At 41.0% G+C, this 25,689-nt stretch overlaps 2 protein-coding genes across 3 annotated transcripts in view; both read left to right on the top strand.

Annotated features, from left to right (window-relative positions):
- The window catches only part of CWF19L2 (CWF19 like cell cycle control factor 2), a 130,328-nt gene that overhangs the window by 81,832 nt on the left and 22,807 nt on the right, over positions 1-25,689 (top strand). For both annotated transcript variants that reach the window (XM_054973362.1, XM_054973361.1), the window contains exons 13-14: positions 12,198-12,410; positions 20,642-20,758. In XM_054973362.1, coding sequence (XP_054829337.1) covers positions 12,198-12,410; positions 20,642-20,758 — 330 coding nt within the window. The remainder of the gene's footprint in view (positions 1-12,197; positions 12,411-20,641; positions 20,759-25,689) is intronic.
- Positions 13,306-14,301, top strand: LOC129325643 (succinate--CoA ligase [ADP/GDP-forming] subunit alpha, mitochondrial-like). Its single transcript, XM_054973441.1, has one exon. It carries the CDS (start codon positions 13,306-13,308, stop codon positions 14,299-14,301), a length of 996 nt encoding a protein of 331 aa, XP_054829416.1.

A 25,689-nucleotide genomic window follows, 5' to 3' on the forward strand; every position in this document is an offset into this window, starting at 1 on the left:
GACAGGTTAGGATATGGTGACTGGCTCAAGGTCCTCCAGGGAGCTTCATCATTGAGTGGGGATTTGAACCCAGCTCTTCCCTGTCTGATATGCCACCCCCTACATCAAACTGGTTTTCACTGTGTATACAGCTATAATAAAGCATCATGACAAATTATACAGCATATACCATTTAAGAATGTGACTGTATGAACTCTGAAAGCAAATTTGAAATAGAACAGGCATTTTAAAAATATTTGCAGAATAGCAACTGAAGCCATTTTGTCAGTTCTGTTAATAGAGTGCACAGAAATTGCCAACAATATAATGACTTCCTTGCTTTCTGTTTGTAAGAGAAATGAGAAATATATCCGTTGAAATGAATGTCATCTTCTCCAAGGGAGGAAAGTGGAAACTGAGGAAAATCTGAAAATAGATTCTGCCTAGTATTTGAAGGCTCCCTTCAGTGCTGCGGAGTGCTTTCATTCATCTTTTTGACTGCTTTATCTTGGTCTCTCTCCTAAGACAAGGCCTTTTCCTAAGGAGAAAGTTCTGTTGCAACAAGGAAATACTGAAGTGTAATTTCTAACATAGACTGAACATAATATACATGGTAAGAGAAGCAAGAATATCTCTTGTCTTGCTTTAATATGCCCCGTTTCTTCAGACTTCTTCTGAACTTGCACTTGACCGAGAAATATTCACATTGAGGTGTGTCTCAAATGTCTTTTGCTTTCCAACATGAAAGGCAAATATATTTCACTTGTGTGGGTTGAGCTGTCCAAAAGAGTCTGCAGTATGCTCAGTGGGAATTACGAGCAGAAACAGAGCTGTGAAGGTGGAAGGCACCTTGTAACCAAGCAGTCTTGAAATAATTAGTCCTATGAAAAGGGAAACAAGGCCTTCTGTGCAAATCCAGGCAGAGTTATTCTTGCCTAAACACACTGATTTCTGTGGATTTAAGCTGGAGTAAATCCATAAAAGATTGCACCATTTATTCTATTTATATTCTACTGGAGGCAGACTGGGAAGTTAAAATGACCCAGGTTGAGTGGGCCCTGTGGTACTACAAACCAGCACAGTGCAAGATGGAAAAGACAACTGGTGAACTGGCATCTGTCATTGGGACCACTGGCTGGGTCTGAGCTAAGTGTACTCGGTCTCACTGGCAAAGCTACTGGGGCTTGGCTGCCAGTGGTCCTCCAGGGTAGGGGCCCCATGGGAATATTCCCTGTAAGCTATATGGCCAGTCCACTCCCAAAGCAGCTCACATCTGCAAAGAGAGACGTATCCCGGCCTCGGGCTTAGAAAATAAAAAGGTGTACAAAGAGAGGAGGAAGATCAGTTTGACGAAAATCAGAATTTATATCCCAACTGGGGCCAAGCTGTCCCTTCCTGAGAGGGAGGGAGGGGGCACCCCCCCCACTCATCCTTAAACTGACGTCCAGTGGCAGAGCCAGAAGTGTTCTTCTCCTCTTCCCTGCAGTGCTTGGGTAGCTGGAAGAGAACCAAGTTCTTGAGGGCTCTCTCTAACCACTCGTTCTCTCGCCTTCCCATTAACAGGTTTTTGAGATAGGAAGTAAAGCATTAAGTATAGAGGCACTTAATAGAGCAAGGGTGAATGCGGGTAGAACTCCTAGTATAAGGAGCTGTAGCTCATTCCCATGAATTTTACAGCGTATGAGGCAGGGAAATACATGCATATTTCTATTACTAATACTGGTTTCTGTGTGCTGTATGAGTACTTTGTATAGCAGAAGCCATTGAATCTTTGATTAAAAACATTTTAAAAAATCATAAAGTCTAGACTTTTAAATACATACTGAAGGGGTCTGTACTGACTGAGACCGAGACTGAAAGAGATCTTGGTGTTGTAGTGGAAAGCTCAATGAAAATGTCAGCCCAGTGTGCAGCAGCAGTGAAAAAAGGCAAACTCCATGCTAGGAATTAATAGGAAAGGGGTTGAAAATAAAATGGCCAATATAAAGCTTATATGGCCAGTATATGCCCTTGAATAAAGCTATGGTGAGGCCTCAGTCAAATACTGCATGCACTTTTAATTACTGTATCTCAAAAAGGATATTGCAGAATTGGAAAAATTACAAAGGAGGGCAGCCAAGGGACTGGAGCACTTCCCCATGAGGAAAGGCTGAAGAGGCTTTCCAGCCTCGAAGAAAGACAGCTAATGGGAGACATTATCAAGGTCTATAAAGTTGTACATGGGGCAGAGGAAATTATGAATGGGCTGGAGGGAGCTTTTTCTTTCTCTTCTGCAACACTAGAACTTGGAGGCATCCACTGAAATTGCTGAGAAGTAGGTTCAGGTCAGACAAGAGGAAATACTTCTTTACTCAAAGAGTCATTAAATTGAGGAATTCAATGCCAGTAGAGGCGTAGTGATGGCCATTAGCATAGAAAACTACAGATTCATGGAGGAGAGGCTACCAGTCAATGGCTACTAATCATGGTTGTGGAAGCGAGCCTCCACCTACAGAGGCAGCAAACCTCTGAATATTGGTGCTGGGGGGCAGCAGCAGGGAAGGCCCTCGACCTCTATGCCCTGGTGGTTTGTCCCTCCAGGGCAACTGGCTTCCTGTTGTGTGAAGCAGCATGCTGGACTAGATAGAGCACTGGTCAGATCCAACAGGCTGTTCTTATGCTTTAACCTTGCTTATCATAGCCATGAGCTTCAGCCCAGATTGGGGCTCAGTTAAAGTGTGCCTGTTTTTCCTTCTTACTGGAATATGCTTCTTCATTTAAAAATAAATAAATAAATAAGAGCCGGTGTTTTTTCTTTGGTGATGTCTTCTCCCCTGCAACTTTCCTAGCTTCTCCACCCTTTTCTAGTGCGTTAATTAGGGGTAGAATGCTGTACCGTTATCAATTTGTGCTAGCTACACTATGGTTAAATTCAGTCTTATGCTTAAAACTTGCTCTTTTCTTGGTATCTGTGTAATGGCCCTTCCTTTCGCTTTTAGCCCCCGTTTCTTAGAAACATAGGGTGCAAGCATGGGCCCACTCTGTTTCAGCGGGGTTTAAGCTCATATTCTTTCTCTCTCTCTTTTTAAAAATGTTTAGTCACCTTACATTTTGGCAACATTTGCAGGAGCTAAAGTGGATTCAGGTATGTTGTATTGCTATGGCTGCCCAATATTATTGATAAAGCAGGCCTGAACAATACTAGTTCAGTATAATTATTTGTAGTTGCAAATGAAATTATATAATTATATTTAATAATATAATTATTTGTAGTTATCAGGAAATAACTGTTGGCAGACATTCTACTAATATGTGAAGTAGTCGACAGATTTATGTCAGCAGCCACAGTGGGATTAAGACGAGTAATAATTTGCATAATGAATCCTTATCATTGAAAATTAATTACTTCAATAAGAACCCTCCCCCATGAGTACCCTCATAACCCTCATGGGTGAGCAGAAAGTGCTTTTACACAGACATGGGGATTGTGGAGGTGTTGCCTTCCACGAGCAGCCCTTCACATCTCATGATACGCCCCCTTGGAATTTCCTCTGACTTTTCCATTGGAAAACTGGGGAGATGTGTGTGTCTTATGTGTGAGAAACCCTATATGTAAGCAAAACTGTTGGTGGTGATTTGGATCCTGCCCTGCATACCCTTAACACTGTTCAATATCTGTTTGCAGTCCATTCAGCCTTCTGTTCACAAATAGTAGGGTTCGACTTTTGTCAGTTTCCTGTAATATATTTGGAATATAACGTTCCTGAAATATAAATGGTCCCATTTAAAATGGATGATGTCAGTGTTACCATAGTAATTTAAAATTGCACTGATCCGGTTTACATAATCTATATACCTTTTTCTTTCTGGCAGATTTTCAGCAGCAGCAGTAGCTCTCCTTGCATTCATACATGAGGGGCATCTTGAATTATGATTGCGTATTATTATGATTATTATTACTGGGGAAGATGGCTTAGTGGGTGAATGCAAGAAGGAAATAGATCTACAGATGAAAGGCGATGAATGGACAGCTAGTTACAAAACCGCGGCAATAAATAGAGTCAAATACGCACACGCATATTGTTACAGGATTTTATGTAATCAGGCTTGGTTTTGGTTTTTCCCCCCCTTTTCGCCTCTAAATTTGGAGCTATCACCCAAAAGAGTAGTGCTTATTCTTTATCTACGTATATTGATGATCTCTTCTAGGAGCATTATCTCTTTCTAGGGATTAATTATAGTATTTACATAACTATTATATTGCTATTTAAAGCCATAATTTCTAGCTCTGAAGGGGGAAGGAGAAATAAAAGTTGCAGTAAATATGGATTTTGTGCCCGAGCATTCCAGCCAACACTGCTCCTTTTCTGTGCTTGTAGTACAAGAGAAATCTCTTACCCTCTTGGCATCCATATGTGGCCCAGCAAAAAGCAAAAAAAAAAAGCTCAAGAACTTTTATATTCCTTTCCTCTAATAATATTTGCAAAAATACCCTGGGAGAATTCCAAAGGCCCGCTACTGCAGCCTTTTGCAAGAACATCCAAGTCCTGTCCCAAATGTATAGGAAGTCGGTCTGAGGGGGCCAGCACCTGTTACGCTGCATTTGTGTTGAATCTGTGAAACGGCTTTCCACTGAATTGGACCATTTTTCAGGCTAGCTCAGTACTTTTTACTCTGGCTGACAGCATCTCTCTTGGATCTCAGACAGAGAAAAGTCTTTCTGCTACCTGATCTATTGTAACATCAGGGACTGAAGCTGAGACTTCCTGCATGCAAATTGTGTGCTGTATCAAACACGATTCTCGCTGTCCCTGAATATTGAAGCGTATAGTGGAGTAAGTATTAGTTTTTTTCCAGTGTGATTGGTGCTAATTTATGCCTAACTTTGTACATTTATGGGGTAGGAGAGTAAAAGCCTTGTTTGTTGTGGTGTCATCAAATTTCAGCAAGGTGTAGAGACTGGGTGGAGGAATGGAGCAGGAAAGAGCAGAAATAATTTAAAAACTGCTGAAAGAAAAATGTGGGATTGAGAGATGGGATACAGGGGGACTTGTCTCTACAAGGGAAGTCCATTCTGTGGGATTCAAAGTGAACAGGTTTAAAGCAAAGCACTGGATTAAACCTGTGGCAGAAAAACACTCTGGGTGAGTCGTATATCAGGATGATTTCCTTTGTTAATAAACTAGTTAATATAGACTTGAGCGCTACACCCCACCTTTTTTTCCTCCCATTGATGCATAAAAACTTGCCTCTTTCAGCCGGCACTTTCTGCATCTGCCTGTTTGTTTTATAATATTCTGTAGACAGGGGTTGTTGGTTTTTTTGCATCATAAATGTATCTGTTTCTCAATGTGGCTAAATCTGATCTTGAGATTGGAGCCATTGACAGACAAGACAGATTTTTGTAGAAACCTGAGAAAAACCCCAGGTTTGCAGAAAAATGTGAAATATTAAAAAAATACATTATGGTATTAACTCGCCCCCCAAATGATGGCAGGAATGCCTTAGATGTAAGTAACTTTGTGGCTATTACTAGGCAACTGAAACTACGTAGCCATTACTAGACAACTGAAACAGTATTCATATTTTGGTTTCTATAAGGAAAAGGCAGGGAGATGAGGATGGGCCCTTACCAGGGCTATTTTCACCTTTGAGGGAGGACTCATTGGGACTAGAGATGGGCACGAACAGCAATATGAACTAAAAAACCCCCACAAACAGCCCAATCTGCTATTTGTGAACAAGCTGTTCGTGAGGCCCCATTCTAAACGATTAGGTGGTCGTTGCAAGCTTTGTTTGTTGCTGTTCATTACTGTTCGTCAAGCCAGACAGTCTGGCACCTGCAATCGATTCCCTTGGCAACTCAGGCAGGGATTGTCTGAACTCCTGCTGTTACCCTGGAAACCCCAATCTAAGCCCAATTTAGCTTGATAGGCATGTCTTCCTTCCAAGTGTAGACTGGAGCTCCAAATTTGTTACAAGAGGAAAAGACCAGGGGGGAGGGGGGCTCCCAGCTCTGGCTTTCAGGGAGAGACAGCTGCTGTTAGAGAGACAGGGTGAATGCATTGGAGCTTGAATTTTCTTTGTTTGTGGTGGGATATGGATCTACCCCTTCAGGTTCCAGGGCTGCTGCCAGGCTCTGGAGCCAAGCTATTATTGGTACCTTTCCTGTTGCCTGCTCAGGTAGGGTTTCTGGGAGTGGTGTGGTAGGGATCTACCCCTTCATGTTCCGGGGCTGCTGCCAGGCTCGGGCCAAGCTATTATTTATTATTGGTACATTTCCTGCTGCCTGCTCAGGTAGCGTTTCTGGGAGTGTTGCAGTAGAGATTTTGGTGGCTGGAGATGAGCCTGCTGGCCCCCACGAACAAGGAACAACGAATATGTTAATGACAGGATCATGTTAGTCAGTGTTCGTTGTTCATTGTTCATGGATGGCAACGAACAACGAACACTATGTTCGGATTTTTTCTATTTGTGCCTACATCTAATTGGGACCAGGCCCCACAGCAACCACCAGGAGACTTGTTACCTCATGACTTGTATGACTCACCGAGGCTTGGCTGCTTGCTGTTGTTCAACAGCAGCCATCCCATGAAAAGCAGGTATAGTGTTTAAAGTTTCAGGCTAGGATCTGGGAGACCAAAGTTAGACTCCTCCCTCTACCATAGAAGCTCACTCAGCCTAATGTACCTTACAGGATGGTTGTGATTAGGAAATGGAGGAGAAGAATAATGTAAGTTGCCTTTGGCCCTCATTGTAGTGAAAAGCGGGATATAAATGAAGTAAATAGCTGAAGATGCGGTGGGGGGAGATAAACAGCAGGTTGGTGGGTGGGTGGGAAGGTGAGGAAGAAGCAGGGAAAGGTGAGGATATGGGAGCTGCCAGGAGGAGGGAAAGATGGGATACAGGGAAAAATGAAGTCCAACCTGCATAGTTTCCCTCTGTGTGTGTGTATTTCTTTAGATCACAGATGTAGCCTATAACTAATGCAGGTCATAGAATCATAGGGTTGGAAGGAACCTCTAGGGTCATCTAGTCTAACCCCATGCACAATGCAGGAAATTCACAACTACCTCCCCTCCCCACACACCCCGTCACCCCTGCTCCATGCTCAGCAGATGGCAAAAGGTCCCTTAGTGTTGGCTTTTAAGTTATATTTGCTGACTGCCAACAGTCATAGAATTTGCTTTTCAGTCTTTAAATTGAAGGTAAAAGCTTCAATTTGATGTTATTTAATATTATCTCAAAATAACCTCCACTGGATAAGGGGAAATCATTGAAGAAAATAAAATGTGCATCTGTTCTTTTCCCACAGTTAGACTTGGAAATAATTTTTCTTGCTGGAATGTAGAAACTTGTTTGACCTTGCCACCTATTTTTATAGAATTGTTTTTCAAGCCTGTGAATGTTGAAGCACGCACAAACCCAAGTGGCATCCTTAGATGCTTGGTTTTACATGAGGAGAGGAAGCATAACTATTGTTGAAGAAGCTTGAGTGGAATAAAAGTGCTGCTTTACAATCATGGTTCTTCTTCTTTCCCCTCCTCCTCCTGTGAAAAGCCACTTATCTAGTCTGGAAAACAAGTGGTTGCATAGTTCCAGTCATATTGTCTGAACAGAAGCCTTGTAATCACAGGAACTTTCATTTATATGAGGGGGCAGCTTTTCTAATAGTAATACGGTTTTACTCTTGTTCATGCAGTCCTGCCAGGTGTGTCCCATCAGCATTTTTCTTTTATGTAAATCCCTCAAGAAACAATAATAATACTAGTTGAAATCTGCATGGGGTATGATAGAGAGTGGTGGAATTTTAATACAGAAAAGACAACTGAGGTAAGGGTGGGGGAGGTACTGGTGTTGGCCCATTTTTTAATTTTTTTTAAAGAGATAGATGCCTGTCTGTCATTGGAGAGGGAGGAACTAAATCTTTTGATTTAATTTGCTTTACCCTCCTAAATCCTTTAGTCTGATTTAAACATAACTGGCTAGAGGTGAAGTGCCTGTGTTAAGTTTTCCAGACAGCTACTTAAAAACAACCAAACACTTTTATCACATACACCAGTTGATACATGTCTAGTGATAGCATGCTGGGAATTTCTGGCCCCTGCAGCTATACCACTGGTGTGCTAATGTTATGTGTGTCTGGGCTACTGCTTGTGATAAGAGCATTCCAGTGAAACAGCTGTGGGAATGCTTTTTGCCTGGGTACCACTTAATGTTTAAGTTGCACCTTCAGGGCTGTGAATTAAATCTGCCAATTTCTCTGATTGCCTTGACCAGCAGGTGAATGAAATTGACAAGGTTTCTTCACACTGCAGAGTGAAATTGACAAGACTAACAAGAAGACAAGGGGAAAAGGGCCCTTTGTAAGGAAGGCATGGGCAGCAGTATATAGATGAAGCAAAACTGGTAGGAGGGGGCAGTTGGTGAGGTGCTTCTAGGAGACAGTCCTTTTTTGGTTACATTTCTTGTGTGCTGCTTTTAAATTAGTCTAGCTGAGCACTAATATTGCTCCAGATCTGGAATGCATATCTAAGAGGGGATGGATGGTCTTCAAATTTCCCTTGCAAAAATGAGTAATTTAGAACATTCATAGTTGCATTTCAAAATCAGTCAGAATACTGAAGTGATATTAACTTGTGGGAAACTATTTTCTAACCACATTTTGCAAAATTACATTTGTAAATTAGTCTGTCATCTTTGTACTATCTGTCAGTTCTAAAATTCAGTATTGTGCTGTCAGTGTACTGATGTCAAAGTGAACACTGCTTTGTAGATTTTTGAAACAACAATGGCCAATTTTAGATTTTTTTAAACACCGCTCCAAACTTTGTACAGGTTTCTTGCAGTATTATATAGTCTGTATGGAGTAGATTTGGCTTTATAAGTGATGCAGGGAGTTGCATTATAACACAAATGTTGTGGATTCTTGCACTTTGAGGGCACTGGTATTGTACATTGTTAAAAGCTTTCTGAGCTAACTGTATGTGGTTTCTATGGAAACGACATGGAAATGTGTGATAGATACTGGATTATATCACAGAATGCAACATATTACTCTTCTGAGACATACACCTGATAGTTTTCCTCTTATTTAGTGAGGCATGAAGGCTAATGTGGTGTAGTTGTTGTTGTTAAGAGGAGTGTAGTTGTTAAGAGGAGTGTAGTTGTTAAGAGGATTGGCCTTAGGCCTGGAAGAAAGAAGACCAGCAATACTGTGGAAGCAATGGCCACACCAGTAGGCAGAAGGGGATCTCCTATGCAGTACTTCATATTTCACCTGGAATTATTGTTCAAGGTGAAATGGATTCCATTGCTCAAGGTGAAACACATAGGGATCAAAAACCTTAATAAACTTCCAGAAAGAACAAGCAATGAACCAAGACTTGGAGCTAAACTACAAGAGATGAATTACACGAGGATGCTCACGTGAAAGAAGTCGCAATGTTAGCTGGGAAGCTGAGTTTTAAAAAACAGATCGGAAGGCTCTGTCAATTTCCCCTCTCTACAGAGCAGCAGAGATTACTCCTCAGAGGGTTTGTTTATTTCCTCTTTGCCTCCTAGAAGCGGGCATGGAAACTGACAGAACCTTCCGGAGGTGAAGAGGAAATTAACAAACACTCTAAGAAGCTATCTTTGCTGGTTCTGTAGAGAGGGGAAATTGACAAAGCCTTCTGATCTGTCTTTTAAAACTTAGCTTCCCAGATAACATTGCGACTCCCTTCATGTGAGCATCCTCGTGTAATTCATTTCTTGTAGTTTAGCTTTTGTTTGTCCGTGGGCCAGTCATTTTCCCCCCTGAGTCTACCCTATCTCAGAGGATTGTGGTGGAAATAAAATGGGGACAAGTCATCATGCAGTCTGAGCTCTTGGAGTTGCATATATTTTATTTTATTTATGTCATTTATTGTCTATCTTTCTCATTGAAATTCAAGGGAGATTAAACAGCATAAGTCAAGGTGATTAATGCCTGGATCATTCAGTAAACAGTACAATAGGGTATCGATTGCAGACATTTGAAATAAAGCAGAAATCTGATACAGAGCTGAAACAAAATGTAAGGAATTTAACATGACACATTCAACGATGTGTAAACTATCCTGTAGGAGCAGACTTACAGCTACAGTTGGTACACAGTTTTATAGTCTACAGTCACTATTCCTTTACCACAACATCTCCCTTCCTTACAGCGCAACCCTCTTACCTGTGTAAAAAAGCCCTCCTGAATAATTCAGTTCTGCATAGTTTTAGGAAAGCCAGGAGAGTGGGAGCTTTTTTAACCTCTTTAGGCAGGCCGTTCCATAAGATCAGGACCACTATAGAGAATGTTCATGTGAGAGAGAAATAATTACGGGTAAGCTTAATAGCTAAAGGGTAAGGTATCTCTGGGGATCTCAGTGGAGGATATGCAGAAATGCTTGCAATTAACTTATCCAGCAAACATGGCTAGGACAAGAAAGCAAAGTAAAATGAACAATGGCTACATGATTATTCTCTCCTTCCACCATTTTTATATTTTATTCTGTGTGTTGATGTTGGAATAAGATCTGGAGAGAACTGTGTGTGAATACTCCCCAAAGCAACTATCTATTTTCTACTTAACTCTCTGATGAAGGGAGCTTTGACTCTCAAAAAGTTTATACCCTGGAAATCTAGTTGGTTTCTAAGGTGCTACTGGACCCATATCTTGCTCTTTCCTCATTACTGTAACTTCTACTTACTCTATCCTGTCTGGTAACAATTACTGCTTTCCTACCACCATCCTCTTTGATGTTTCTCTGTCACTTTGTAGGGCCCCCACTGCTCCCCCACCGCCCCACTATTGTTCTGTCTCCCTTTAGATCATTTCTGACATTCACTATGTTACTCAGGCAATCTACTCTGACTGTTCCTGGGCATGTGTATGTGTAACCTGCCACCCAGTGATACAGGCGCAAGTGGGGATCTGGAATGATTCCTACAATCTCAGCAGCTGAAAAATGAGCCACTGCAGTTATAGCCAGGAAGCTGTGGCTTTGGCCATGGACAATATTTGTATTTTGTGAGGTTCTCCAATCAAATGCTTCTCTGGGGACTGTTGTGGACTCTCTCTCTCTCCTCTGGGTGGGGCATTCCTTTTAAAATGGACACGTGGAAACAGAAGAGTGGGTAACAACAACCACTACTATACAAAAATAGTCATTAAAATAATTTTAAGTACATCATTCAAACAGATGAGGCAGAGCTCACATCTACTTTCAAGCTCTCTTGAATAGCGCTGTTTAAAGCCATGCTGGAAACCCTCAAGGATGGGTGCTTTCCTCACCCCTTCTGGGAGGCCAATCCACAGCAGCTGGGTAGCAACAGAAAAAGCCCAGGACATAAGGATTGTATTCTGCAGAGCAGGGGACTTTAGGAGACCTATTGGGAGGATCATGTACTCCTTAAGCCTGGAATTGGCTTCTCTGTTTGCCAGCCCTCTTTTCGTTCAATTCCTGCACGCTAATCCCCTTCTTTAGCAAAACCTTTCCTGATTGTTCTATGTCTGTTGCCACCTGATTCTTTTGTTAACCCCAGTCATTCATCGTTGCCTTTCTCTGTTGTCCATCCACATCTTGTGCTTCTAATGTGTATAGTAAGGTCCCAGGCACTACTCTACTACGTATTTTTTTATTTAATTACTTTCTCACTGAGGTTCAAGGCAGATTACGTGGTGTGAAACAATGCAGTCAAATAGCCTGATGGCATGAGATGTCTAATAAGCAGTGACCAGTAGAGCCTTGATTACAGAAATTAGATCAGACATGATATGCCAAACAGTGCAGAGAATACTAAATGAATATATAACTGTTAACATGGTTTTTTGCTTTTATATATTTTTCCTTGTCCCACATGAGTATGCCATCCTTTCCTCCAAGAAAGGCATTGTGTATGAGGCCGTGGTTTTGCAGGTTCAGCCCCCAAAATCTTCAGTCAAAAGGATCAGGTGATGTGAAAGTCCTCTGCTTGAAACCTAAAGTGCCACTGCAGACTATACTGACCTTGACAAACCAACCATCTGATTCAGCATAAGGCAGTTTTGCATGTATGTGCATGGGTGATCCCATTTTTATCATCACCTTAATCTTGAGAGGTTGGGTGGAGAGTTGATGACTGCTGATGGCCATTCAGCGAGGTTCATGGCTGAGCAAGGATTCGAACACAGGTTTCTGTGGTCTAAAATTGCCACTTAGGTCCCTCAAGCTGTCTTTCCTTTCCAGTTTTCAGATAAAACTGACAAGGAGTACTACACCCTGGACGACATGTTTGTTTCCAACGCAGCCAAGGGTGAGCGCAGTGGTGAAGAAGAGGAAAGGCAGAGGAAACAAGCTATCCAGGAGCACCGGCAGCTTGCAGCACGCATGGAGAAGTGTCCCCACTGCTTTGGTAGCCCTGAACTTCCCAAACATCTGATTATTGCAATTGGTAACAAGGTAAGAAAATAGCGCGTCTTGTTTTGACATGCAAATGGGAAGAAATGAAAGAAGGCTGTTTTTCGATGCCAGAGTGTAATGAGATTAAAAGTGAAATTGCTTTTTATGACATGAGTTATTGTCTTTGAATGTTCCTGGCCCTTCCAATTAAGAGGAAAAGAACCACTTCCTCAAGGGTGAGATGACGATGATACAACGCTGTCTTTGAATGATCAAGTTTATCTTCCTCAGTACTTCAGAGGCTCTGGATTTGTAAATGACCTTGCTGCAATGATATACAAGAGCAGAATATTTAGAGTAAATAATCAGGAGGCCAAATCAGAGTTCAGCAGTAAGAGGGAAAGGGTCATGGAGGAAAGAGAAGTTGAAATTACAAGTTGTAAAATAAAATAAGGTTTGCAAAGACAAAACAAAGTCATTCAGATATAGAGCAGTGGTACAGACTGTACCTTCTCTTCCTTTCAAAGCTCATTTTGGACTAATTGAAGAGGACATCTTTAAGTTTACTTCAGATTATTTCCCACCCTAGAATAATCATTGTCTGGAGCATGAGGCATTTCTGCCTGAAGAGAGTAGTACTTAAAAGAGAAAAATAAAAATTTTAAAAATGTATTCTGAATTGCCTTGCAATTAAACAACAATAAGAGAAACATATAAAACACAGATTAAAAAAATCACTGTGTGCTTTTGCCCCATCAATTTTTGACAGGGCCAAAGCCTGTACTTTTGTTTTATTTATTGAAGATACATATTCATTACAGAAAGGGGGGCATTACTGGAAGAAGCTGTTTTTAAAAGTCGAATGAATGAATGTACACTTTAGTGCATGTGATGAAGTGAGCTTTGACTGACGGAAATCTTGTGAGTCGTTGGCAAAGGGCTGAGGCCGGCGACCATGTCCTGCTGCAGGAGCAACGTGGGGTGCGCCCGGCGGGGCCTCGGCCACCTCCTTTTACTCCTGCAGAAAAATGGAGCATGGCATTGTTCATACACTGCAACACGGAAAAACCTTTACATGACTAAAGATACAAAGGTCATTTGTCAAGGTTTTACTGGCAAACAGGGTACCTTTCACAGTCAGCAGGCGCTGGAATATGGCACCAATCTAGTGGGAGGAACTTCACCAGGCAAAGGGGGCAAAACTCATTTGGGGGTTCCCATCTTTAACTCAGTGAAGAAGGCAGGAGCGACTGCCTCTGCAATATATGTGCTGCCTCCATTTGCTGCTGCCGCCATCAACAAAGCCATTGATGCGGAAATCCCCCTGGTGGTGTGCATCGCTGAAGGTATTCCCCAGCAAGACATGGTTCGGGTTAAGCACCAGTTGCTTCGTCAGAACAAGACATGGCTCATTGGCCCAAACTGTCCAGGAGTCATCAACCCCAGAGAATGTAAAATCGGCATAATGCCTGGCCACATTCATAAGAAAGGCAGAATTGGTATCGTATCAACATCTGGAATTCTAACGTATGAAGCAGTTCATCAGTCCACTCAAGTAGTACTGGGACAATCCTTTTGTGTCGGAATTGGAGGAGACCCATTCAATGGAACAAATTTTATCGACTGTCTGGAGGTCTACCTGAAGGACCCAAATACCAATGGGATTATTCTGATAGGCGAGATCAGTGGAAATGCTGAAGAAGATGCTGCTGAATTCCTTAGGGAAAACAACTCCAGTCCAGACTCTAAGCTGGTTGTCTCTTTCATTGCCGGAATCACCACTCCTCCCGGCAGAAGGATGGGTCATGCTGGGGCCATCATTGCTGGGGGGAAAGGGGGAGCAAAAGAGAAAATTGCTGCCTTGCAGAATGCTGGTGTGGTTGTCACTATGTCTCCTGCTCAACTCGGCTCCACTATCTACAAGGAGTTTGGGAAAAGGAAAATAGTGTAGAAAGAGGTCTTGTTGGAATGTGCCGTTATTGAAATGCCAGCACAACCCGTTGCCTCCTGCCTCTTTCCGTCCTCCTCACGCACTATTTTTTCTTTGCCTGAATACAGCTGTTTTCTGAATTCAGTTTTAAAGCCACACGGTTTATTTCAGTGGCTCCTTTATTTAGACATGATTGTACATCATAGAAAATGAATAAATTACCACTAAACTTATTTTATTTATTTTTATTTATGTCATTTATAGTCCGCCATTCTCACAGTGTGAGATTAATACAGTCAGTATCAAGGACAAATTTACAAAGACATAGCATTAGCAAGAATCCAATACAGAGTTGAAGAAATGCTGAAGCAGAACGTAAGCAATTCTAAGACTGACATTAAGCAACATGAAGCACAAGTAGCTCATAGGAGCACATATGTAAAGCAACAGATAATATATAAGGCAGCATAGTAGTAAGTCTATGATCCCTAACTCATTAGCGAAGCATCTGAGACCCCCTGCCTACAATACAGCCCTCCTATCTGAGTAAAAAACCTTTTTGAATAATTCAGTTTTGAATTGTTTGTGGAAAGCCAGGGGGGGGGGCTCTCCCGATCTCTTCAGGCAGGCCGTTCCACAGGGTAGTGGAAGAGCCTAGGTATTACTTTGATCTCTGGCTTCCACCATTTTTCCCTCCCTCCTCTTTCCCTTCCACAAGTTTTTCTGCAGTGCTTCCTGTTTCCTCTCCTCTGTTAGTTGATAGGTTGTATGTCCATATTTTAGAAGGTTTTGGAACCATAATAAAATAAAAATTATTTAAAAGTCAGCCAGATGCCTTTTTAAATGGGAAGATTTTTATCTTTCCTTAATACCCTAAGCAAACTGGCCATATATTTGTTGTAGGCAGAGAGTTTCACAGGGAACTCTTAACAAACAGAAAAAGCTCTGCTCTTTGATGCCATAAACTTTTCAGTGGTATCTGCAGTTTAGAGCATTATCTAAAGATCTCAAAGCCTAGGAAGGAACATATGAGGGAATGTACTTCTTAAATTACATGGAAGTTCCCTTGCTTTCTGGATGTACCAGTTTTTCTAGTAACACTGTTTATTTCTTGGGATACTAAAAAGTGTAAAGGTAAACTAGTCTGTGCCTAATAACAGATTAATTGAATTGGTAGGCCTTATGGGATAGTTGGGAGCTTAGCACTTTATCATGGGAGCTTGCAAATAGAGAAGGAGTTTGCTGGCACAGGTGCATGTTCCAGAATGACAAGATTTTATTAGCAGCGCAATGCTCCGAAAAAGGAATAGAAAGATACAAATTATATTTCCAAGTTTATCATATTTATACTCTGAAAAGGAGCTTAACAGAATAAATGATGCATCTAATGTTCAAGCTGGATTCAGAAAAGGAAGAGGCACTAGAGATCACATTGCAAATTTACGAGGGCTAATAGAACATACCAGGGAATTTCAGAAGAAAATCAGCTGTGCTTTATAGATTACAGCAAAGCTTTTGACTTAGTGAATCATGAAAGCTATGGAGAGTGTTAAAAGAAATGAGGGTGCCACAACATCTGATTGTTTTGATGTGTAGCCTGTACTCTGGACAAGAGGCTACTGTCAGGACAGAATATGGGAAAATAGAATGGTTTCCAGTTGGCAAGGGTGTCAGACAAGGATGCATATTATCACCCTCTATGCAGAGCATATCAATCTCAATGCATAGCATATTATAAGGAAAGGTGGATTAGATGTAGAAGAAGAGGGAGTGAAAATTGGTGCAAAGAACATTAAATTTGAGATATGCAGATGACACCACAATACTGGCAGAAAATAGTGAAGACTTGAAATGACTACTGATGGTTAAAGAAGAAAGCGCCAAAGCAGGATTACAGCTGAACATCAAGAAGACAAAAGTAATGACTACTGAGGAATCACACAATTTTAAAGTTGGCAATGAGGAAATTGAAATTGTTCAAGATGTTCTATTCCTTGGCTCAGTCATCAACCAAAAGCGAGACTGCTGCCAAGAAACCAGAAGAGATTGAGCCTTGGAAGAGAAGCTCTGAAGGAACTAGAAAAAATGGACCAAGATCAAGATAATTCAGACTATGGTATTCCCCATTACTAAAGTTAGACAATGAAGAAAGCTGACAGGAAGAAAATTGATTCATTTGAAATGTTGTGTTGGAGAAGAATTTTGTTGATATCATGGACAGCCAAAAAGACCAATAAGTGAGTTCTAGATCAAATCAAGCCTAAATTCTCCCTAGAAGCTAAAATGAGAAAACTGAGGCTATCGTTCTTTGGTCATATCATAAGAAGACAAGACTCTCTAGAAAAGTCAATATACTAGGAAAAGTGGAAGGCAGTAGGAAAAGAGAAAGATCCAAATTGAGATGGCTTGCTGGCTCTGCCATTGTAGCAGAGCAGATTTTTTTAATGTCGTGGAAATTTAAAAATTGTGCTTGAGGGAGCGAGGCGGGTCTTGTCAGCTTCTCTCATTTTTAGAGCTGAAACCAAATGATCAGAGAGAATCTGTATATTTTTGCATGTGCTCATTTTTGGTGTGAATTTGGGGGGATTTAACATGCAATATCTGATGAGAGATGTAATTAATATAACGAACAATAGAAATGTAAAGGAACCTCTCTGGAAGCCATGAAAAAGTTAAGTTGACTTCAAGTGACCCTTGGTCATAAGTATGCTAACAGTGCAACCCTAAGTGTAAGGATCTGCCAAGTAACTCTCAAAGACTTCACTGCATGAGTCCAGGAACTGCATGAGTTAAAGCACTTTATTGATAAGCTACTAGAATCATACCCTACTTCATTCCTTACCAGGAATGGCATTTCTCTACAAGCACATAACATATACAGGATTCTAAGCACAGCCTAATCCCCATAGTCCCCACCCCCTTCAGGAAACAGCTAAGTTCAAGAGATGAGCAGCAGGACAAAGCAGAGATGTGTTGGAAACTTCAAGGCCATGAGGCTCTGCTTCCCAGGCTGAAGAGAAAACACACAGATAACTGCAAAATAGCTCCCTTCTTTGCAGAATGTCACATTCCAATCAGAGAACAGATTCAGCCCCTATCATCAGAGTCAAACAGTACACAGGGCCTTGCAGAGTATGACAAGTGACATCCTGACACTAAGAACACTTTCCTGGAAGCGAACCCATTAGATAGTAGACATGGACATGAATCGAAATACGAATCAAATTTCATGACGAATCAGGCCAGTTTGTGTTTCCTGAAAACGCGTTTTGTGGGGCTGTGTTTTTCACAAAATTCATGACTTTTGGGCCCAATTTGTTCAATTCATGAACGATTCATGATGCCAGACAGACTGGCGCCGATCCATTGATTCCCTAGGCAACATATGTCCAGAATGTCTGCAGACCTTTTGTTGCCATTGGAAACCCCAATCTTAGCCCACATAACCTTGATAGGCAGCTCTCCTTGCCAAGTGGAGAGCTTCCATTGTGACCTCTATACAGCGAGGAGCAGGGGGGTTAATCCCCTAGGCAACTGAGGAGATGGGCTTTCTGTAGCCATGGGAATACCAATCTCATCCCTCCAAATCCTGTTAGGCAGGTCTGTCTGCCAACCACAGACCTCCTATTCTGCTCTGTATGAGCATTTGTTATATAAGGCGCCTCTCTCTGCTTCATGCTTTTAGTTCCAGTGGACTGAGAGAGAGGGAGGATCTGTTGCTGGGATTTGGAGTGAGAGAGAGTGGAGTTGGGAGCTTTTGGCTGGATTTGCTGCTGTTTCAAGAGAGACTGAAAAGCCTCTTTCTTATTTTCCTCATTTGCCCTTGCTGGGAAGGTCTTTGGATGAGGGTGCCTTTTTCCCTCCACCCCACTCCACCCTAGTCTCAGGCCTTTGTCTGGCTCTGGGGCCTAGCTTGACTGAGGCCTCCCTTATTTTTTCTTTGCTTGTCTTTGTTTCTTCTTAATTCTTTTTCTGCTCTTTTTGAGGGCTCACACTCTTGTTGTTTCCTTTGGTTTTATTTTGTGCACCTCTCCTGCCTGGACAGGTGTCTGTGTGGTGGTTTTGGGGCCCTTCCCCCAAGCCCAATCTCAGGGCCACTGCCTGGCTCTGGGGCCCAGCTTTGTGGGTTCTGGTCAGCGTTTTGCAATTTTCGCCAAACTGGGAGGGTGGTGGAAGAGAGCCTGCTGAAGTCTCCCTGCAAGTTTGGCATCTCTGGGTACGAAGGGGGCCATTGAAGTGCCCTGGGCTCTGACGAATCATGAAACTAACAAATTGTATTGCGAAATGGGACAATTTCAGGGGAGTTCATGTTTCGTGATTCGTAGAACGTGATAAAATGCGAAACTCTTGTTTCATTTTTCCCCCGTTTCGTGCCCATCTCTATTAGACAGTGCTGAGTAGACCTGCTTGTCCTGACCTGGATAGTCCCGGCTAGCCGATTTTATCAGATCTTGAATACTAAGCAGGGCTGGCCCTGGTTAGTACTTGGATGGCACACCACCAAGGAAGTCCAGTGCCTCTGCTCAGAGGCAGGCAATGGCAAACCACCTCTGAATGTCTCTTGCCTTGAAAAGACATTGCTTTACTAGTCCACAGTATCTAAAACAAGAAACAGGACACAAAGTGTTCATTCCTCATGTTGTGGAGACACACTAATAAAAAACAAGTTCTCTGGAATGGACAGATCAGATATTTTGCCTTTTGTGTGCACAGTTACAGAAATAGTTACAGAAAACTATTTTCTATGCCTATAATTTTTATGACTACATAGTCTGCCTCTATGCAGACAAGCATAACTGCTCCTGGAAGGATTTCTGTGAGTTGTTTTGCAGCAGTAAAGCATAGGTTGAATCAGCTTTGCGTGAAATTGCAGCTGTGATTAAATGTGACACTTTTAGCATTGTCTGCATAACCTGGTATCTTCTTGATAATGCCTAACACAAAATCCCTAGATCGTAGAATAAGAAGTCATTCAGCAGTATATTTTATGATATAATTGCTATCATAAAGATTTTTGGTGTACTAGAATATCCTAGGGCAAAATGAGGTCCGTGAAGTTAAGCATGACACGCCGAAGCCCATTCAGAACAAATTGCCTTGCCTTTCATGTGCGCAATGCTGCTGTTGATGTATTATTTGGAAAGACTTGGGATAAATGCATTTTTTAAAAAATTGCTATAAAAGTAGTGTGGTCTTGCAATACTACAGAATAATGTTAAGCATTCTGACAGAGAGGGGGCTTGGAGAGTCACTGTTCTTCCCCTTCTCAGGACATTCTTAAGCTACTCTTTTGTTGGTGGTCACCAGAAAAGAGCAGCTCAGAAATGACTTTCAAGTCATCACCTTGGTCTATCAGTTGAAAAACATTTTCTTATTGGTACTGCAGTTTTATAAATGTCTTTTATAATTCCAAACCAAAGTGCAAGATCTTCACTCTATGACAGTGGCTCATAAAATACATTAAGAAAAAGTGTTTTATTGGAGTCCTGGCTACTTAAAAAATATCTGATGTTTAAAACCAAACAAAATGAAGCAGACTAGTCCAAATTTAAGGTGGATGAGTAAGAAAGTGGTTGGTGTGTTTATTATTGACTTGATTCATTATCAAAAGGTATAAAATAAAAATAAAAAATTGATTCTATGCTGCTATGCTTCTTGATCAGATCATGAAATTTTCACAATGTAGTTATCTAAAATTCCCATTAGAGCCAAGCAAATGCAGAGATGGATTATTTCCCCTCATTTGATGAATAGTAATTTTGAATCTCAGCAGTCGTATCTGTTAGATGTGATGGAGGAAGACTTATTTCAAGTGGGTAGCCACATTAGTCTGTAGTAGTGGAACAGAATTTGAGCCCAATAGTACCTTAATGGCCAACAAATTTTTCCTGGGTATAAGCTTTTGTGAGTCAACACTCATTTTGTCAGATACCTGGAAGACCTGTATCTTTAAATGTGGGTCTGCCCAAATTCATAACAGGGACTGGGGTCCAGTTTTAAGAGCAAAAAGTGTGCATGGGTGAAGAATATTGAATCTCCCCTCCCAAGCAGCTTATCTCTGCTGAAACATGCCCTGCCATATGCTTTCAACCCAGCCAACTTCATTTCTGGTACACTCAAAAAGACATTGACATCCAAAGAAGATTGTGGGGTGCTAAGCCCCAGTGCCAAGGGAGGGTTTATCTGTGATTAGGGAAAGACCTGCATTTAAAAAGAGGGATCTACTGCTATAAGTCTAGTTTGCCCCTTGGTTTCTTTGAGTGAGGGGACTGGACTGCCTTTGTTTAAAATGGCAGTAACTTCATATATATGCTGTTTCACTAAAACATTTATTTATTTCCCCCCCCCCTTCCCTGTATAGGTCTATTTATCATTGCCAAATTACAAGTCCCTTACTGAAGGCCATTGCCTGATCACTCCAATGCAGCACTACACTGCAGCCACTCTCCTGGATGAAGACATATGGGAAGAAATCCAGGTAGGCAAAGCTTTGGGTTTGATGTAGGATGGGCAGATTTCACTTGCTTTATTTTTGTAATAGAATATGAATGCTATGGGCACAATTCAACCAGTGGCTTGGATCTACTATAGGATTTCCACTGATGAAGGAATTTCTGCCCAAGGATGGCAACTTTCTCACCTCCCCAAGGGAGTAATATTTGGGGGGGGGGGAACGACATTTATGCTACACTGGAGGGGGAGGTGAAAAAGTCATGCTCCATGGGTAGAAATCCCTCCACAGAAATGCTCTGATGTACCCAAGCCAAACTCTTCTTGATTGGAAAAGAAGACATTTAATCACATCTATAATTCTTGGAAAGAAATGGGCCACCTTATTCAATCTGCCTGCATCCCTGGTACAGCAGGTGTATTTTCGCTAATTTTTCTGCATCCCCTCCTAAATAATTAGATTAATGCACAGGGCTTTTGAGCAAACAATATTAAGTGTTCTTTCATCCATGCAGCAGATGAAGGCTTGTGATGATATAGTAAAAAAAGGTGAAATTAGGACAGCTGGGCAAGTTTGGATCCGAAGGGCAGCAACAGGTGATTATCCGTCCGCTAATTAAAAAACCATCCCTAGACAAAAATGATGTGGCCAATTATTGCTCAGTATCTAATCTACTCTTTCTGGGCAAAGTGATTGAGAGAGCAGTAGCTGACCAACTCCAGACTTTCTTGGATAACTCTTTTTTTAAAACAAGACATTTTATTTAAAAAGAAAAGATGTAAAAAAAATTAAAAGTGCATAGTAAAAGATTATACAAACACTACATTAGAAATTGAGTTGAGGCATATACAATCTTAAATAAACAATACATTTGGAATTAGTTTGAGACTTATACAAGCACTGTATTTAAAATTAGGTTGAACTAAGAGAAGAATACATTCAAAATCTGACATAACTAAACAGAATTGTGTAACAACTTTCCATCTCTCTCCTTAGTTAATTTTACTTATAGAAATTATAATATCAGCTTCTATTTTCCTTCCCTTAATTCTCTATATTTTCTTGTCTTTATACTGTTACCTTAATTAATGTTAATTTCTTCCTAAACAGTTAAAGAAATTCTTCCATTTCCCCCCAAATTCAGCTAATTTAGCCATTGATGCATAATCATAAATCTTATCCCTCCAATACTCTTGCTGCTGTCACCGTATAATGGAAAAGATCTCCCTGTTCTTTTCTAAGATTAGTTGGTAGGATGTTTAAAGAGCATACTTTTCGGATTTAACTCATATCTGAGTTTAAGAATCTTCTGCATTTCTTCATGTATCTTTATCCAATATTTTCATGTTTTCTTGCAGGTCCACCACATGTAGTAAAAAGTGACCATGCTTTTACATTTCCAACAGTGTCCACTATAACCCTTACTCATTCTTGCAATGTCATTGGGGGTAGTGTACCATCTAAAGAACATTTTATACCAATTCTCTCTCAGTAACTGGTAATCTATAAATTTAATGTCCTTAGTCCATAAATTTCCCCATAAGCTCATCGAAATAGTTTCTCTGAAGTTTTCCAGCCATTTTATCATACAGGTTTTTACTTGTTCCCTTTCTGTGTGGTGTTGAAGTAAGATTTTGTGGATCTGTTCCAGGAGATGCTTCAGATCTCCAGATATTAATAGTTCAAATTGTGTTTTTTCTCTCAGCCTCCCGCCTTCTTTAAGAGTTTGTTCCTTTAGTCTTGATACTATTTGGTGATATATCAGCCATGGGATATTTTCACCTTCAGTTTGGATTTCTTGCCAAGTTTTTACATTTCCTTTCTTATCAATCATTGATTCATAACTGAGCTGAACAATTCTGTTTCTCATAAGTGCGTCATAGTAGCATTGATTGGCGACGTCCATGGGGAGATTAGTGGACTCAATCTATTTCTGCATTGAAACCATATTTTAAGCAATCCATCCCTTAATATGTAGGTCCCATCCTGTTTATGAATGAGTTTCCATGATTTCTTTATCCATAAGTAGTTATTAATGCCTTCTATGATGTCTGCTGTCTCCAAATTGATACGTCTACTACTTGGATTTACAATCAATCTGTTATCCAAACCAGTGCTGCCCCCTGGTGATACAGTTTGATATTCGGCACTGCCAGTCCTCCTTGGCTTTTGTTGTCCTATAGTACTTTGAATCTTACCTTTGGTTTCTTCCCTTTCCATATGAAGTCATTTATTACTTTCTGCCACCTGTTGAGAGTCTTTTGTTCTATGTAAATTGGAATAATTTGAAATAAGAAGTTCAGTTTAGGTAAGATATTATTTTGACAGCTGCGATTCTTCCTAGCCATGAAATATTGAGTTTTTCCCATCTCTGCAAATCTTCAATAATTCTCATCCAAGCTTTTTGATAATTATCTTTAAAAAGATAATTTATCCCCAGATATTTTATCAGCTTTGTAGAAATGGGACAATCCGTTATCTTTTCAATCTTTTCTTGTTTCTCTGTCATTGTCAAAAGTACCATTATCTTTGTTTTCTTTTTATTCAACTTGTATCCAGAGTACTGTCCAAATTTTGATATATGTTCCATTACATGTCAGGGAAATGTGTGGATTCATCACTGATACGACCACGTTGTCTGTGTAGCTTTTCATCTTATATAACTCTTTCCCCTTCTTTATTCCGGCAATTCTACTGTCATGTCTAATTCTCACTGCCAAAATTTCCAGCTTAATAATGAACAGTAATGGTGATACTGGACATCCCTGACATGTTCCTTTCGTTATTTCAATTTTTTTCTTAAACAAACTGTTCATTAAAATTGCAGCTTGTTGATTGGTATAAATACTTTGAATCCAATTCAGAAACTCAGTCCCACAGTTTGCAATGCTTTCATAAGGAACTTCCAAGAAACATTATCAAATGCTTTTTCAGCATCCAGAAACATAAATGCAGTATTTTTTGCCTTCTGGAATATTCGATTGCATTGAAGAGATATCTGATACTGCCTTTCATATATCTCTTTGGGATAAAGCCTGTTTGATCTTCATGAATTACCTCTGAAATGCATCTTATTGCCCAGTCTCTAATCTGCCCTTTCTGGGCAAAGTGATTGAGAGAGCAGTAGCTGACGAGCTCCAGACTTTCTTGGATAACTCTAGCGCTCTGGACCCTTTCCAGTCTGGATTCAGACTAGGGCATGGGATAGAGATGGCACTAGTAGTGTTAGTAGATAATCTGCATCTGAACATAGACAAAGGCCATGCCTCCTTATTACTCCTCCTGGATCTGTCTGCAGCCTTTGACACAGTAGACCATGCCATCCTGTTGAGGTGTCTAGAGACAGAAGTGGGCATCAGAGGATGTGCCCTGGAGTGGTTTAAATCGTTTCTCATGGAACGGACTCAAAGGGTTGCTGTCAGAGATCAACTGTCTCCAGAATGGGAGCTATCTTGTGGGGTTTCGCAGGGCACAATCTTATCTCCCATGTTAATTCACCCTCTACATAAAGCCTTTAGGGAAATTCATTCACAGCTGTGGAGTTGGATGTCATCAATATGCAGATGACACTCAACTCTATATCTCAGTATCCAGGTCCCCACAAGATTCCATAAAAATCTTGGATTGCTACCTGACAGCTGTGATGAAATAGCTGAAAACGAATACATTGAAATTGAACCCAGACAAGACAGAAGTGACCCTTGTTGGGAAGGCAGAGATCCTGAAGGACATGTACTCCCCACTTTCGATGGAGTTCGTCTGACCCTTGCAGACTCAGTTAAGAGCCTAGAGATTATACTGGATCCAGCACTATTACTAGAAAAACAAGTTAAGGCAGCTGCAAAAAGTGCTTTCTACAACTTTCCCCTAGCCTGGAGAATGGCTTCTTACCTCGACCTGGTCACCTGGATCCATGCTATGGTAACATCAAGACTTGATTATTGTAATGCACTATACACAGGTCTTCCATCTAAATTAACTAGGAGACTCCAATTGGTGCAAAATGCTGTGGGCTCGACTGTTATAAGGTGTGAGCAGGAGCTTGAACATCACTCCCATCCTGCAGTCACTACATTAGCTACCCATTAGTTACCATGCTCAGTTCAAGGTATTGGTTATCAGTTACAAAGCTCTTCATGGCCTTGGTCCGGCATACCTACAAGACCACCTCCCTCCCTGTGCTCCTCCATGGCAGCTTTGCTCTTCTGAACAGGGTCTCCTGCAGGTGCCACCCTGGACATTGGCAAAATCGACAGCAGCCCGTACATGGGCTTTCTCTGTGGTGGCCTCCACCCTGTGGAACGGCCTGCCTGAGGAGGTCATAAGAGCCTCCACTCTCCTGGTTTTCTGCAAACGATGCAAAACCGAATGATTCAAAAAGGCTTTTTACTCAGATAGGAGGGCTGTATTGTAGGGAAGGGATCTCAGGAACCATAGACCTCACCACTGTGTTGTATTAGATTCCTACTAATGCTATGTCTTTGTGAAGTTGTATCTATGTATCCTATGGCATTGTTTATGGAAATGTTCCTGATATTGACTGTAATATCTCACACTGTGTAATCTGCCTTGAGTCTCAGAGAGAAAGATGGACTATAAATGACATACATACATACATACATACATACATACATACATACATACATACATACATCCTGCAACCAAAGATTTTGCTTCAGTCCATGAACCAGCATTCTGAAAAATGCTACGCAGCAGAAAAATAATACTGAGTGGGTATTATAAAGGTTAGCAACTTTTTCACTATGCCAGTTTCTTCAAGTAAAAATAAGTACAGCGATTGAGCATATATCCAGAACAAAGAGCCCATTAAATATCCATGGATTGGCAGAAAAGATTTGGGGACCAATTTAAAATAGATGAACTGTTTTACCAAACCATTGCCTTCTACAGTAAGGCCAAAAAGGAAATACTTTTGCTGTACAATAGGCAGAAGGAGC

This window comes from Eublepharis macularius, chromosome 3 (assembly GCF_028583425.1).
Source record: "Eublepharis macularius isolate TG4126 chromosome 3, MPM_Emac_v1.0, whole genome shotgun sequence".
Classification (NCBI taxonomy): domain Eukaryota; kingdom Metazoa; phylum Chordata; class Lepidosauria; order Squamata; family Eublepharidae; genus Eublepharis; species Eublepharis macularius.